The 17439-nt window shown below is 38.0% G+C and overlaps 1 protein-coding gene across 14 annotated transcripts in view; it reads right to left on the minus strand.

Moving 5' to 3' along the window:
* LOC126934450 (immunoglobulin kappa light chain) overlaps positions 1-17439 on the minus strand; it is a 246297-nt gene that overhangs the window by 95046 nt on the left and 133812 nt on the right. The window contains exons 1-2 of one of the 14 annotated variants that reach the window (XM_050755248.1): positions 16949-17050; positions 16401-16703 (exon numbers count right to left, since the gene is read on the minus strand). The exons of the other annotated variants lie outside the window; for them this stretch is intronic. Of the exons in view, the coding sequence (XP_050611205.1) occupies positions 16401-16703; positions 16949-16997 (352 nt within the window). The 5' untranslated portion in view covers positions 16998-17050. Of the gene's footprint in view, positions 1-16400; positions 16704-16948; positions 17051-17439 lie in introns of those variants that run through there. 14 annotated transcript variants of the gene reach the window in all.

Raw genomic sequence — 17439 nt, forward strand, 5'->3', positions numbered from 1 at the left:
AGCTGGAAGAGAGATTCAGATTAAATAACTACAAATCAAAGTGATGGTTATTTTAGTCACAATATGAGCAGTGTTCTGTTGCTAGAGTGTTTAGCCAGAGGTCCTATTTTTATCTGGGTATGCTGAAGAATAGTTTTCCTAAAAGTTATATATTAATTCACAAAGAGTTAGTGAGAGCACTAGAAGCCGAGAATATATGTAAGAGCTTGTTCAAAGCAAGGTCTTAAATTTTAGTCTCATTGAAAATTTGGATTCTATTCCTCTTGAATGGACTACTGAGGAGTAGTCCATTCCTCATGAAGACCACGAGGAAGCATGAAAATATCTGCATTGCTTCCTCAAGGATGTTTAATTGCCTCATTGATTCTCTCGGGAAAGAATTCTCCCATTGTTGCTCATTGATTCTCAAAGATTAGAAGTAAAGATAACTTAGGGAATTTGTGACTAAAGTTCCCATGCCTAGAGATACTGACCTCCTATGTGGTGTTGAGTTTACCTTAATTCTTGAAGGATGCTTAACTTTGAAGTGAATTCTAGGTATATGGCTACCTTTTCTTATCATTTTGAGGATATTTTATGGTCTCTGCTTTTCCTCATTTATGTTTGGAGGTTAGCTATTAATCTTATTCTTGTTTCTTCAAAATGAGAGAATTTTTTCTGAATAAGATTTTTTTGTTTGATCAGTAGACACCAAAGCGTGACATTATTTATACAAAGTAATGCTACACAGCAAGAAAAATTAATAAATTGCATCAACTTGAATTTTTACAATAAAATTAAAAAGACACGTATCTATTACCCAAAACACATCTGAGAAGCCAATTTATAGAAATAGAAGTATGCATGTGTAAAGATATAGGTAAAATTATATTAACTAATCTATTGGTTATATTAGCAAAACTTGAACGTAATTTAATTTCCCCTCAATAGAAATGCTTGAATAAAGTATAGGTTCTCTACACAATCCAAAATGTGACGATAAAGAATAGGTTATGTTTTTCATCTCTTGATCTGGAGATAATCTCTTTAAATATATTTAAATATAAATTCCCAAAAATGCTATTTTATGAGCCAATATTTGAAAACACAGAGGCAGAATTATGAAGAGTAGTAGTTTGTCTTTTCTATCTTTACAAATATGGAATCATTTTGCATCTTGTGGGGTTACAATGAAGAAAAAAAGGGGATTATGACAATGGGAAAAATGTATGTGTAACATACATCAATGTTCACAGAGATAAATGAAGTTATAGTGACAAATGAAAAATGTAAAAGGCAATTTGATTTATATTGAATATATATATGTCAGGAATATGGAATGAGAGGAGACAGGTAAACACAATAAAAACTGACCAATGCCTGAAATAAGGATATTACAGAAATAAAACAGTGCTATATAAACATCTAAAAACAGCATAATAATCACTAGAACTAAAAAAGATTGTGTATATGTGTGTTCATTCATAGAAAGATGGAAGTCCCTACATTATAATTAATATTTTCACCATCAGAGAAATAGGATGCTACTCAGAAAAATATTTTTTAAACAATTGACCTAAATCATATCAGGTAATGAGATATTTCTTGAGTCCAGGCATGATCGTGTAAATGCCTGTTGGTTAAACCCTTGGACTTCTAATGCACATTACAACTTTCAGGACTCCTCTCTGTTTAGCATTATAGGAGACCTTCTGACTACATCCAACTTCATCTAATCACGTTTCAACTGCACTGAAAACTTTTGGCGGGAAGTGAGATGGAAAGCCATAGTGTCATTGCATATTCAGACCCCAAGAGGGAGCTGAGAGATCATGCCCTTGGGAAATGATTATGAAATAGTCCCCACAGTGGAGGATTCCAGAGCTCTGCGTGATAACGTTGCCTATCCACTGACCCACGCCCTCCCTAGATGTGCAAAGAAAGTCCAGCTGCTGGAAGCCCTTATCAGTGTGCAGATTCATCATAATCAACACTCCTTTGCACCCACCATATCTGTAGGGGAAGTGTAGTTCCAGGCTCAGCTCCTCAGGTGTCTTTTACCCAGGTGAAAGTCCAAGGTAGATCAGTCACAAAATCAAAGTCCTCAGTGGAATTTTTAAATTGCTTTATTAAAGTACAGTGTCAAACCCTGAAAAACACCTGTTTTAAGTGTGCAAATCAATGACTTATGGTAAATTTGCAAAGTTGTAGATAACAAGAGTTTAATCTTGCAACATTTTAATCACCCCCTGAAGGATCCCTTATGCAGACCGGCAGCTATTTTTATTTCCACTCCCAGTCTCAGGCATTTATTAATCAACTTTCCCTCGTTGATTGCCTGATATGAACATTCTATATAAATGGAATAATGCATGCGTAGTCGTTTCTATCTGGTTTCTTTCCATTAAACTAAGTTTAGGTTCATCCCCGTTTTAGCATGTATCAGTAGTCCATTCCTTTTTGTTTTTGGATAGTATTCTGCTATATGGATTTTATTTATCTATTCACAGGTTGAGGAACAATCAGATCCTTTGTACTTTTTGGTTATATGATGGTCAACAATGCTGCTATGAATATTTGCCTGTAAGTCTTTGTGTGGACACTGGGTTTGATTTTTCTCAGATAGACCTCTACAAGTGGAAATGCTGAGCCATATGATAAATTTCTGTTTGTTTTTTAAAAACTGCCAAACTGTTTTCAAACGTGGCTGCATCATTTAACATTTGCACCAACAGTGTATGAAGGCTCCTTTTCTGTCACCATGGAAACTTTTTTGTCTGGCACCAACTTTTGTTATTGTCTGTTTTTTAAACTATTATCAAAATCATTATAGTGTATATGGAATGGTGCCTATTGTGAATTTAATTTGATTTTTGCTAATGACTAATAATGTTGAGCACCTTTTCATGTGCTTACTATCTGTTCATGTATCTTCTTCCATAACATTTATACTAAAATATTTTGTTCATTTTTGAATTGAGTTGTCTTATGACTTATATATTCTGGAAATATGGTATTTATCAGATAAATGGCTTATAAATAATTTCTCTTGTCTGTGGTTTGTCTTTTCATTTTTTAATGGTATCCTTTGAAATGCAAATATTTTGAACATTAGTGAAACCTAGTATATTGGCATTTTCTTTCATAAGTTGAGCTTTTGATATTGTAACTAAGAAATATTTGATGAACCCAGAGATGGAAAAGTTTTAACCTAAAGGCTTTATAATTTCAGCTTTTAGGAATGGGCAGAAGCTGGAAACATTCCCCTTAAAAACTGACACTAGACAAGGATGTCATCTCACACCACTCCTTTTCAATTGAGTATTGGAAGTTCTGGCCAGGGCAATCAGGCAAGAAAAAGAAATAAAGTGCATTCAAATAGGAAGACAGGAAGTCAAACTATCCCTGTTTGCAGATGACATGATCCTGTATCTTGAAAACATCATCATTTCAGTCCCAAAGCTTTTTAAGCTGGATAAGCAACTACAGCAAAGTCGCAGGATACAAAATCAAATGTGCAAAAATCACTAGCTTTCCTATACACCATTCATACATTCATACAGCATTCCTATACACCAACAACAGTCATGCCGAGAGCCAAATCACGAACTCCCATTCACAGTTGGCACAAAAGTAATAAAATACCTAGAAATACAGCTGACAAGGGAAGTGAAAGATCTCTGCAAGGAGAACTATAAACCACTACTCAAAGAAATCAGAAACAACACAGACAAATGGAAAAAATTCCTTGTTCACTGATAGGAGGAATCAGTATCATTAAATGGCTATACTGTCCAAAGCAATTTATCGATTCAATGTTATTCCCATTAAACTATCACTGACATTCATCATAAAACTAGAAAAAAACTATTTTAAAGTTCATATGGAACAACAATAACAAAAAAGTCTGAATAACCAAGGCAATCATAAGCAAAAAGAACAAAGTTAGAGGCATCACACTACCCAGTTTCAAATTATGCTACATGGCTACAGTAATCAAAACAACATGGTAATGGTATAAGAACAGACACGTAGACCAATGGAATAGAATAGAGAGCCCAGAAATATGTCCTCACACCTATAACCATCTGCCGTTATCCTCCGCAAACTAACACAGGAACAGAAAACCAAACCCTGCATGTTCTCACTTATGTAAATGAGAGTTAATGACGAGAACACATGCACACATAAGGGGGAACAACACACACTTGGGCCTATAGGAGGGTGGAGGGTGGGAGAAAGATAACTAATGGATACTAGGCTTAATACCTGCGTGATGAAATAATCTGCACATCAAATCCCCATGACACATGTAACAAACCTATACATCTTACATATGTACCCTTGAACTTAAAAGTTAAAAAATAAAACTAGATCTCTGATTTATTTCGATCTAGTGTGCATGGCAAGAGGTCAGGGCCTAAATTCATCTTTTCACCTATAGATACCAATTGAAAATCTATCCTTCCTCCCATTTAATTTTCTAGGCATTATTGTAAAACATAACTTACCAGAAATGTAAAGGTTTATTTCTAGATTCTCAATTCCATCCTACTGATCTATAAGTTCATTTTTGTGCCAGTACCATCTTGTCATGAAAACTGTAGTTTATAGTTGTTCTCTGCTTTATAGTATAGGCGATCCTTGGACAACACTGATTTAAGCTGCGCAGGTTCACTCATACATGGATTTTCTGCCACATCTGAAATAACAAGACCAATCTCTCCTCTCCCTCCTCCTCCGCCTACTCAATGTGAATACGATAAGGATGAAGACATTTATAGTGATCCACTTTCACTTAATGAATAGTAAATACATTTTCTCTTCTTTATAATTTTCTTAAACATTTTCTTTTCTCTACGTTACTTTATTGTAAAATACAGTATATAATACATACAACAGTCAAAATATGAGCTAATCAACTGTTTATACAATTGGTAAGGCTTCCAGTCTACAACAGGCTATTAGTAGTTAGATTTTTGGGGATTCAAACGTTACACATAAATTTTCTATTGTGCACAGCGTCTGGGCCCTTAACTCCCACATTGTTAGAGGGTCCACTGTACGTTTTGAAACTGGAAATTTTTATGCCCTCCAACTTCAATTTTCTTGCAGAGTTGTTTTGGTTATTTGAAGTCTTCTGAATTTTCATATAAATTTTGGAATCGGTTCACCAAATTCTATAAGAAGGCTACTGGGATTTTGACTCAAATTGTGTTGAATCTGTAGATCACACTGGAGAGAATTATCATCTTAATAATATTCAATCTTCCAATCCATGAAAATGAAATGTCTCTTCACTTATTTATGTCTTCTTTAATTTCTCTCAGTAATGTTTTATAATTTTCAGCATATCTCTTTTTTGTTAAATATATTCATAAGTATTTCCTTCTTGTCAATGTTTGTTCATTGTCTTTATACTTTATTTTCAAGTTATTGGTCAACAGTAGTCAATCCTATTTGTGTATTCTGTATTTGTGAGTTTGCCTGCCTGCTAAAATTTAATGTAATCCCAAAGTCAATACACAGGGTGCTTTTATTCTCATTTGTGGACATGCACAGAGTGGCAAAAAGATTGAGCCACCGAACATGCATGCTCCCAGCTGAGGTTTAACAAAGCCACACTCTGTCATCTTGTTTCACTTCTCATACTGTAAACAAGCATCCTTTTGCTCAATTTTGTTCTTTCTGTTGGTAATTTTGCTGTTATAAGTGTTCCCCAAACATAATGCTGAATTGCTGTTTAGTGTTCCTAAGCACAGGAAGTCTGCCATGTGTCTTATGAATAAAATATGTGTGCTAGATAAACTTTGTTCAGGCACAGGTCATAGTGTTTTTGGCCATGAGTTAAATGTTAATAAATCGTGTGTGCATGTGTGTGTGTGTGTGTATAGGAAGATGCCTTGTTTTACTGCACTTCACTTTGTTGCTCTTTGAAGATACTGTTTTTTACAAATTGAAGGTTTGCAACAACTTTGGGTTGAGCAAGTCGATCAACACTATTTTCCCAAAAGAATGTGTTCAGTTTGTGTCTCTGTATCACATTTTGCTAATTTTCACAATATTTTAAACTTTTTCATTATTATTATATTTATAAGGGTGATCTGTATTCAGTGATCTTTGATGTTACTATTATAATTGCTTTAAGGAACCACAAAAGACACAAACCACACCTATGTAAGATGCAAACTTACTTGATAAATGTGTGTGTGGTGACTGCTCCAGTAACTGGCCATTCCTTGTTTTCTTCTTGTTGGGCCTCCCTATTTCCTGAAACACGATAATATGAAAATTAGGCTAATTAAGAACTTTATAATGATCTGTAAGAGTTAAAGTCAAAGAAATAGTCACATGTCTCTCACTATCAATCAAAAGCTAGAATGATTAGACTTAGTGAGCAAAGCATGTCAGAAGCTTAGATAGACCAAAAGCTAAACTTCTCGCCCCAGTTAGCCAAGTTGTGAATGCACAGAAAAACTTCTTGAAGAAAGTTAACAGTTCTACTCTGGTTAACACATCATGAATGTCTACAAAGCAACACAGCTTTATTGCTGATATGGAGACAGTTTTAGTGATCTGGATAGAAGCTCAAGCCGCAACATTCCCTTAATCCAAAGCCTAATCCAGAGGAAGGCCCAAACTCATAGAATTTATGAAGGCTGAAAGAGGTGAGGAAGCTGCAGAAGAAAAGTTTGAAGCCAGCAGAAGTTGGTTCATGATGTTTAAAGAAAAAAGCCATCCCCATGACATACACGTGGAAGGTGATGCAGCAAAGTGCTGATGGAGAACCTGCAGCAAGTTATCCAGAAGATCTAGCTAGAATTATTATTATTATTATTATTATTATTTTGAGACCGAGTCTCGCTCTGTTGCCCAGGCTGGAGTGCAGTGGCCGGATCTCGGCTCACTGCAAGCTCCACCTCCTGGGTTTAGGCAATTCTCCTGCCTCAGCCTCCCGAGTAGCTGTGACTACAGGCCCCCGCCACCTCGCCAGGCTAGTTTTTTTTTTTTTTTGGTATTTTTTAGTAGAGACGGGGTTTCACCGGGTTAGCCAGGATGGTCTCCATCTCCTGGCCTTGTGATCTGCCCGTCTCGGCCTCCCAAAGTGCTGGGATTACAGGCTTGAGCCACCGCGCCCAGCAATCTAGCTAGAATTGTTAACGAAGGTGGCTACACTAAATAACAGATTTTTAATGTAGATGAAACAGTCTTATGTTGGAAGATGATGCCATCTAAGACTTTCATAGCTAGAGAGGTTCCTGGTTTAAAAGTTTCTAAGGACAGGCAGATTCTCTTATTAAGATAATGTGGCTGATGACCTACCTTAAGTCAAAGTCAATGCTCATTTACCATTCTGAAAATCCTAGGGCCCTTAAGAATTATACTAAGTCTACTTTTCCTGTGCTGTATACACGGAACCACAAAACCTAGATGACAGCACATCCGTTTAGAGCATGGTTTACCAAATATTTGTTGAGATCTACTGCTCAGAAAAAAATATGTCTTTCAGATATTACTGCTCATTGATTTACAATGCACCTAGTCACTGAAGGACTCTGAAGGACATGTACAAGGAGATGAATGTTGTTTTCATGCCTGTTAACACAACATTAATTCTTCAGTTCATGCATCAAGGAGTAATTTTGAATTTCAAGCTTTATTGCTTAAGAACCACATTTCATAAGGGCTAGAACAGCTGTAGATAGTGATTCCTCTAGATAGATCTGGGCAAAGTAAATTAAAAACCTTCTGGATAGGATTCACTATTTTATATGCCATTAAGAAAATTTGTGATTCATGGGAGCTGGCCAAAAGATCAATATATGTATTGTTTAATAACAATGTATTGTATATTTCTTTTTAAAAAATAACAATGCATTGTGTATTTCTTTTTTTCTTGTTTTTTATTTATTTTTTATTATACTTTAAGTTCTAGGGTACATGTGCACAACATGCAGGTTTGTTACATATGTATACATGTGCCATGTTGGCGTGCTGCACCTGTTAACTCGTCATTTACATTAGGTATATTTCCTAATGCTATCACTCCCCCCTCCCCCCACCCCAAGACAGGCCCCGGTGTGTGATGTTCCCCTTCCTGTGTCCAGGTGTTCTCATTGATGAGTTCCCACCTATGAGTGAGAACATGTGGTGTTTGGTTTTCTGTTCTTGTGATAGTTTGCTAAAAATGATGGTTTCCAGCTGCATCCATGTCCCTGCAAAGGACATGAACTCATCCTTTTTTATGGCTGCATAGTATTCCATGGTGTATATGTGCCACATTTTCTTAATCCAGTCTGTCACTGATGGACATTTGGGTTGGTTCCAAGTCTTTACTATTGTGAATAGTGCCACAATAAGCATACGTGTGCATGTGTCTTTATAGCAGCATGATTTATAATCCTTTGGGTATATACCCAGTAATGGGATGGCTGGGTCAAATAATATTTCTAGTTCTAGATCCTTGGGGAATCACCACACTGTCTTCCACAATGGTTGAACTAGCTTACAGTTCCACCAACAGTGTAAAAGTGTTCCTATTTCTCCACATCCTCTCCAGCACCTGTTGTTTCCTGATTTTTTAATGATTGCCATTCTAACTGGTGTGAGATGGTATCTCATTGTGGTTTTGATTTGCATTTCTCTGATGGCCAGTGATGATGAACATTTTTTCATGTGTCTGTTGGCTGTATGAAATGTCTTCTTTTGAGAAGTGTCTGTTCATATCCTTCACCCACTTTTTGATGGGGCTGTTTGTTTTTTTCTTGTAAATTTGTTTGAGTTCTTTGTAGGTTCTGGATATTAGCCCTTTGTCTGATGAGTAGATTGCAAAAATTTTCTCCCATTCTGTAGGTTGCCTGTTCACTCTGATGGTAGTTTCTTTTGCTGTGCAGAAGCTCTTTAGTTTAATTAGATCCCATTTGTCAATTTTGGCTTTTATTGCCATTGCTTTTGGTGTTCTAGACATGAAGTCCTTGCCCATGCCTATGTCCTGAATGGTATTGCCTAGGGTTTCTTCCAGGGTTTTTATGGTTTTAGGTCTAACATTTAAGTCTCTAATCCATGTTGAATTAATTTTTGTATAAAGTGTAAGGAAGGGATCCTGTTTCAGCTTTCTACATATGGCTAGACTGTTTTCTCAGCACCTTTTATTGAATAGGCAATCCTTTCCCCATTTCTTGTTTTTCTCAGGTTTGTCAAAGATCATATGGCTGTAGATGTGTGGTATTATTTCTGAGGGCTCTGTTCTGTTCCATTGGTCTATATTTCTGTTTTGGTACCAGTGCCATGCTGTTTTGGTTACTGTAGACTTGTAGTGTAGTTTGAAGTCAGGTAGCTCATGTTGAATTGATCCCTTTACCATCTTGTAATGGCCTTCTTTGTCTCTTTTGATCTTTGTTGGTTTAAAGTCTGTTTTATCAGAGACTAGGATTGCAACCCCTGCCTTTTTCTGTTTTCCATTTGCTTGATAGATCTTCCTCCATCCATTTATTTTGAGCCTATGTGTGTCTCTGCATGTGAGATGGGTGTCCTGAATACAGCACACTGATGGGTCTTGACTCTTTATCCAATTTGTCAGTCCGTGTCTTTTAATTGGAGCATTAACCTATTTACATTTAAGGTTAATATTGTTATGTGTGAATTTGATCCTGTCATTATGATGTTAGCTGATTATTTTGCTCGTTAGTTAATGCAGTTTCTTCCTAGCATCAATGACCGAATAAGAACAGCTCCAGGCTACAGTTTCCAGCATGAGTGATGCAGAAGACAGGTGATTTCTGCATTTCCAACTGAGGTACTGGGTTCATCTCACTGTGGCATGTCGGACAGTGGGTGCAACCCACTGAGCAAGAGCTGAAGCAGGGCAAGGCATCGCCTCACCCAGGAAGCACAAGGGGTAAGGGGATTCCCTTTCCTAGCCAAGGGAAACCGTGGCACACAGTACCTGGAAAATTGGGTCACTCCCACTCTAATACTGCGCTTTTCCAAGGGTTTTAGCAAACGGCACACCAGGAGATTACATCCTGTGCCTGGCTCAGAGGATCCCACGCCCTCGGGGTCTCACTCATTACTAGCACAGCAGTCTGAGATCTAACTGCAAGGCGGCAGTGAGGCTGGTGGAGGGGTGCCTGCCATTGCCTAGGTTTGAGTAGGTAAACAAAGCGGCCAGGAAGCTTGAAATGGGTGAAGCCCACTGCAGCTCAAGGAGGCCTGCCTGCCTCTGTAGACACCACCTCTGGGGACAGGGCATAGCCAAACAAAAGGCAGCAGAAACCTCTGCAGATTTAAATGTCCCTCTCTGACAGTTTTGAAGAGCGTAGTGGTTATCCCAGCATGGAGCTTGAGAGCTGAGAACGGACAGACTGCTCCTCTAGTGGGCCCCTCACTCCCAAGTAGCCTAACCAGGAGGCACCCCCCAGTAGGGGCAGACTGACATCTCACATGGCCGGGTACCCCTCTGAGATGAAGCTTCCAGGCAGCAACATTTTCTGTTCAGCAATATTCACTCTTCTGCAGCCTCCGCTGCTGATACCCAGGCAAACAGGCTGGAGTGGACCTCGAGCAAACTCCAACAGACCTCCAGCTGAGAGGCTGGACTGTTAGACGGAAAACTAACAAACAGAAAGGACATCCACACCAAAACCCCATCTGTACGTCACCATCATCAAAGACCAAAGGTAGATAAAACCACAAAGATGGGGAAAAAACAGAGCAGAAAAGCTGAAATTTCTGAAAATCAGAGTGCCTCTCCTCCTCCAAAGGACTGCAGCTCCTCGCCAGCAACAGAACAAAGTTGGATGGAGAATGATTTTGACGAGTTGAGAGAAGAAGGCTTCAGACGATCAAACTTCTCCAAGCTAAAGGAGGAAGCTTGAACCCATTGCAAAGAAGCTAAAAACTTTGAAAAAGGATTAGACAAAGGCTAACTAGAATAACCAATGGAGAGAAGTCCTTAAATGACCCGATAGAGCTGAAAACCATGGCATGAGAACTATGTGATGCACACACAAGCTTCAGTAACTGATTCGATCAACTGGAAGAAAGGGTACCAGTGACTGAAGATCAAATGAATGAAATGAAGTGAGAAGTTTAGAGAAAAAAGAGTAAAAAGAAATGAAAAAAAAAAAAACTCCAAGAAATAGGAGACTATGTGAAAAGACCAAATCTCCGTCTGATTGGTGTACCTGAAATTGATGGGGAGAATGGAACCAAGTTGGAAAACACTGTGCAGGATATTATCCAGGAGAACTTCCCCAATCTAGCAAGGCAGGCCAACATTCAAATTCAGGAAATACAGAGAACGCCACAAAGATACTCCTCGAGAAGAGCAGCTCCAAGGCATATAATTGTCAGATTCACCAAAGTTGAAATGAAGGAAAAAATGTTAAGGGAGGCCAGAGAGAAAGGTCGGGTTACCCAGATAGGGAAGCCCATCAGACTAACAGCGGATCTCTCAGCGGAAACTCTCCAAGCCAGAAGAGAGTGGGGGCCAATATTCAACATTCTTAAAGAAAAGAATTTTCAACCCAGAATTTCGTATCCAGCCAAACTAAGGTTCATAAGTGAAGGAGAAATAAAATCCTTTACAGACAAGCAAATACTGAGAGATTTTGTCACCACCAGGCCTGCCCTGCAAGAGCTCCTGAAGGAAGCACTAAACATGGAAAGGAACAACCGGTACCAGCCATTGTAAAAACATGCCAAAATGTAAAGATCAATATTAACAGAAGTTTGAAAAAAGTTGATTCCAACCCTCATGGATGATTTTGAGGGGTTCAAGACTTCAGTGAGTAACTTAAGATGTAGTAAAATTAAAAGAGAACTAGAATTAGAAGTATACCTATGTAACAAACCTGCATGTTCTGCACATGTATCCCATTTGTAAGAAGAAATAAAGAAAAGAAAAGAAGTGGAACTTGAAGATGTAACGGAATTGCTGCAATATGACAGTAAAACACGAATGGATGAGGAGTTACTTCATATGGATGAGCAAATAAAATAGTTTCTTGAGAGGGAATCTACTGCTGTGAAGATGCTGTGAGCAAGGTTACAATGACAACAAAGGATTCATAATTGTATTAAAAAAACTTAGTTGATAAAGCAACAGTAGAGCTCAAGGATTGACTCCAATTTTGAAAGAAGTATTGCTATAGGTAAAATGCTATCAAAAAGTATGTCATGCTACAGAGAAATATTTAATTAAAGGAAAATTCAATCAATGAAGAAAACTTTATTGCTGTCTTATTTTAGGAAATTGCCACAATCACCCCAATCATCAACAACCACCACCCTGATCAGCCAGTAGCCAACAACATTGAGACAAAACTCTCAACCAGCAAAAAGATTACTCACTGAAGCCTCAGATAGGTATTACCATTTTTTAGTAATGAAGTATTTTAAATTATGTACATTGTTTTTAAAACATAATGCTATTGCACACTTAATAGACTACAGTATAGTATAAATGTAACTTTTATATATACTCAGAAACCCAAAAGTTTGTGTGATTCACTTTATTGTGACAGTTGCTTTATTGCAGTGGTCTGGAACCAAACCTACAGGTATGTCTATATGTATATGCCTATATTTAAGACTTTATCAGATATATATAATCTGTTTAAGATACTCACACAAAAAGTTACATATTGATCAGCTAACGAAAATGTGACCAGAGGCTCACAGGAACATAAACCAGTACTACCACTAGGACCAATGGCTCAATATTTGTTAATTCAGCATTTGTGACTTTGCAGATATCTGTTGAAATACAATAAAATGTAACTGTATAGAGAGATAAAATTTATTTGTGCATAATGCATATTTTATTGTGTTACTTTGCCAAGGTTGTTTGTTACTAGTAGATTATATGTGTAGTGGTGGGAGACACATATTCCTTATCATTTAATATACATACAGGATTATATTTTCTGTAATTAAAATAATTTTACTTCTTTCTTTTATATATTGATGTATTTTATTTTTCATTTTTTTCTTGCTTGATTGCTTGACAAGAACATCCAGGGCAGTGTTGAATTGAGTAGCAAGAGTGAATATCCTTGCTTGTTTATAATATTAGAAGGAAAGCATCCTTTTAACTTTAAATATGATGTTAGCTGTAGGTTTTTCATATATATCCTTTGTAAGGCAAAGTAAGTTTCCTTCTGTGACTACTTTGTTGAGAGCTTTTGTCATAAAAGAGTTTTGAGCTTTATCAAATGGCTTTCTCCATTTATTGAGATGTTTACAGTTTTTGTATTTATGTGACATATTACATTATTGATTTTCAGATGTCAATCTACCTTGCATTGTTTAATAAATCTCATTTTGATTATGGTGTATAATCATTTTTATATGCTGCTGGATTCTATTTATTAATATCTTTTGAGAATGTTTTCACATGCATTAATAGGGGATATTGGTCTATGGTTTTCTTTTCTTAGACTGTCTTTGTTTGATTTTGTTATTACGGTAATACTGGCTTCATAGAATGAGTTGGGAAGTATTCTTTTCTCCTCTGTTTACTGAAATAATTTATGGAAGATTGGTAATATTTATTCTTTAAATGCTTGAAGAATTCACCAGTGAAGCCATGTAGTCTCAACTTTTCTTTTCTTTTTTCTTTTTTTTTTGAGACGGAGTTTCACTCTGTCGCCCAGGCTGGAGTGCAGTGACGTGATCTGGGCTCACTGCAACCTCCGCCTCCTGGGTTCATGCCATTCTCCTGCCCCAGCCTCCCGGTAGCTGGGACTACAGGCATCTACCACCAGGCCTAGATTTTTTTTTTGTATTTTTAGTAGAGACAGGGTTTCACTGTATTAACCAGGATGGTCCCAATCTCCTGACCTCGTGATCTGCCTGCTTCGGCCTCCCAAGGTGCTGAGATTACAGGCATGAGCCACCGCACCGGGCCTCAGCTTTTCTTTATCGGAAATTTTTAAATTTCTTCTCTTGTTATAGTTCTACTCATATTTTCTATTTGTTTTTGAATTAGTTTTGGGCTATCTCATCTAAATTATCTAATTTAATAACATAATATTGTTTATCATATTCTCTTACAATATTTTTAAAGTTTCTGTAGGGTAGGCAGTTATATCCCTTATTTCAACCCTGATTTTAATAATCTTGGCCTTCTCTTTTGTTCTTCAAAAGTCATAAAGGATTTTCAATTTTGCCAGTCTTTCCAAATACACAACTTTTGGTTTCAATGATTTTCTGTCTTTTACTTCATGGATTTATACTCATTTTTTATTATTTTCTTCCATCTGCTTGCTGTGAATCTTGCTGGCTCCTCTTTTTCTAGTCTCTTAGGATAGAAACTATCCCATTGGTTTTTAGATATTCTTTCTTTCTTTACTAATACAGGTAATTACAGGCCAATATTTATACAATTATTTATTTATTTCAAATCGTCTACTCTATAGAGGAAACCTTCACCACTGCCTCACTCAGGAAGTAACAGGAGGAATGTGAGAAGCTGGGATGAAAACACTATTTTGAGGGATCTGTTTGTCTGATGCTGGTAAGAACATATTACCAGGGGAAGCTTCCTTATTTAATCCCCTTAGGGCAGGGGTCATTTGAGAGAAAGAGAATAAAAACAAACAAAACACTTAGGCAGTATGACAGCTTTAGTGGACAGTCCTAGGTGGGTTCCATGATACATAACCACTGGTGTTCATAAACAGTGTGATTCCCTCTTCTTGAGTCTGGGCAGAATTTGTGACTTCCTTCTAGCATAGACAATATTGCAAAGCTGAAGGTACTTTGCAGATGCAATCAGGGTCCCGAATCAGTTGGGTTTGAGTTAATCATAAGGGAGATTATTCTGAGTGGATCTGACTTAATTAGGTCAAAGCCACTAAAAGAGGAACTGAACTCTTTTTGTTACCAAGAAATTCTCCTAGCTGGTTTGATTATTAGTAGCCCATGTGGCAGGAAACTTCAGATGTTCTCTAGGACCTTAGGGTGATCTCCATCCAACAGCCAGCAAAAAGCCAGGACCCTCAGCCTTAGAGTTACTATGAAAATAATTCTGTCAAGAACTTGAATGATCACAGAAGCAGACCCTTTAAGTCCCCAGGTGAGAATGCAGACTGGTCAACACCTTGACTATAGCCTGTGAAACCTTGAAGAGAGGACCCAGATAAGCTGTGCCCAGGCTCCTGACTCATAGAAACTGCGTGTGAATTATGAAAGTGTGTTAATTTAAGCCACTGAGTGTGTGATTATGATAATTTGCATGGCCAGTCAACTAATAATGAAATTTCAGATGTAGTGAGATAGGGTTACAAATTTAGAAACCAATGTAAATCTTATTAGACTGAAATGCTGCAAAAACTATTTTGCCAGAGTTTCTCTGCTTCCTTTGTGGAGGATGTAGAAGACTGAGAGAGGCCAAGGTAGGGATGGAGGGGCACAGGATCGCTAACTTTTTCATGATCGTACACTTGCATTTCTGGAGACCACTCTACCTGTAGTGTTAGAGCAATTAGAAAAGCAAAAAGAGAGAAGATGAGAGAAAACCTTGACAATGGACGTGGAAAATATCATAGAAAAAGGACCTGTAATCCCAGCCCTTTGGGAGGCCGAGGCGGGTGAATCATGACCAGGAGCTGGCCAACATGGTGAAACCCCATCTCTACTAAAAACATAAACAATTAGCTGGGCGTGGTGGCAGGCACCTGTAATCCCAGGTACTTGAGAGACTGATGCAAGAGAATCACTTGAACCAGGGAGGTGGAGGTTGCCATGAGCCAAGATTGTGCCATTGCCCTCCAGCCTGGGTGACAGAGTGAGACCCTGGAAAAAAAAAGAAAAAAGAAAAAGGACGTGAACACTGCATGAGGAGTAAAAGACAAGTTATTAAATCTAGAGCTGAGAATCTAACTTTTGGGAAAGGCACAGAGATAGAGACATCTAAATTAAATAAGCAGAGAGAACTACCTCACAATTGTTAGGTTTCTAAATAACTAGAAAAGCCTTTTAATGTGGATTCAGCAAATAAAAGTGGAGAAAAGTCAAAATTCAGGTGAGAAGGTCACCTATATCTGAAAGATATAGCAATAATTTTGGTTATTCAGAGCATTTTAAAAAAATGACTACAAAATTTTCTTAAAGTTTGAAATTTTTCTGTTGGTAAGGGTCTTTGACATAAAAACATACATTGAGAAGTAGAAAATTTCTGAGAGGTCCTGATGCAGTAAAGAAATTATTAAATTATAAAGCTGGTTGTAACACACACACGTGCACACACACAAACATCAATTTAAGGATTTTCTGATAGTTTGACCCTTTGTTCAAACAAGCCTATGACAGCAGGCTGATGGGCCTGGATAAAAAGCCACATCTGAGGGATTAGAGCCTCAGGGAGCAGCTGCCTGGGGAGGTTTTTGTTTAGACCTAAAGCACTGTGGGAGGAGAATTCTTACTCTGCAGACAGTAATAATCTGCAGCATCGTCAGCTTCCACAGGATTAATTGTGAGGGTGAAATCGGTCCCAGACCCACTGCCGCTGAACCTGGCTGGGACCCCAGTGTCTTTATTGGATGCTTGGTAAATCAGGAGTTTAGGAGGTTGTCCTGGTTTCTGCTGATACCAGTGAATGAGGTTTATTCCAAAGAAACTGACACTCTCACTGGCTCTGCAGGTGATGGTGGCCCTCTGCCCTGGAGACACGGCCAAAGAGGCTGGAGACTGGGTCAGCACAATGTCCCCATTGCAGCCTGAAATGATAAAGACAAATAAACTATATCAGATATACTGAGACTGTCCCCAGGTAGGCCCATGCATTGGTGACACTTGTAACCACAGTCATATGCAGCATCTTGAGTAACCAGAAAACACAAGATAACTGGGGAACTTACAACCTCCAATGAATGCCTTAAATCCAACAGCCAAAAACCCAACCAAGAACAAAAAACAATGGTGGCCACATGAGTTGGCCCAATGTTTCTCTATACTCCCTCACCTGGAGCACAGAGCAGGAGGATCCACAGGAAAGGAGCCCAGGACCCCATTTCTGAGAGCTGAACTAGAGGCTGCTCCTCAGGGCCCCTGACAAGCTGCCTTTAAGGATGCTCTAAGCAGCTTGGACCGTTGCCTAATGACCCAACATGCAAATCAGCTCAGAAAAGTTTGGGTTGGTGCTCAAAGGGGACACCTGCTCTTATTTCACCCAGTGGGAGTTGGGGCTAACAAAACATTTCCTAGGGTAGCTCAAGCATGTCCCAAGAGATTTTGTAACTTTTTCTATTGGATCTTTGCCTGCCAGTCTACTTGAGATACCATGTGGAGGAGTGTACTGGGGCTGCCCTGCCATTTGGATATGTTATTTCAGAAATACTTTTGATTATTCAAAATTAAAATTTTCTATCATTATCAATAATCATGCATTTTAAATTGTTATCATTGTGAGACAGAGAAAGCAAGTTGGGTGGCTTTTATGAAACTGGTTCATAT

The sequence above is a fragment of the Macaca thibetana genome, chromosome 13 (genome assembly GCF_024542745.1).
Source record: "Macaca thibetana thibetana isolate TM-01 chromosome 13, ASM2454274v1, whole genome shotgun sequence".
NCBI classification, from domain to species: domain Eukaryota; kingdom Metazoa; phylum Chordata; class Mammalia; order Primates; family Cercopithecidae; genus Macaca; species Macaca thibetana.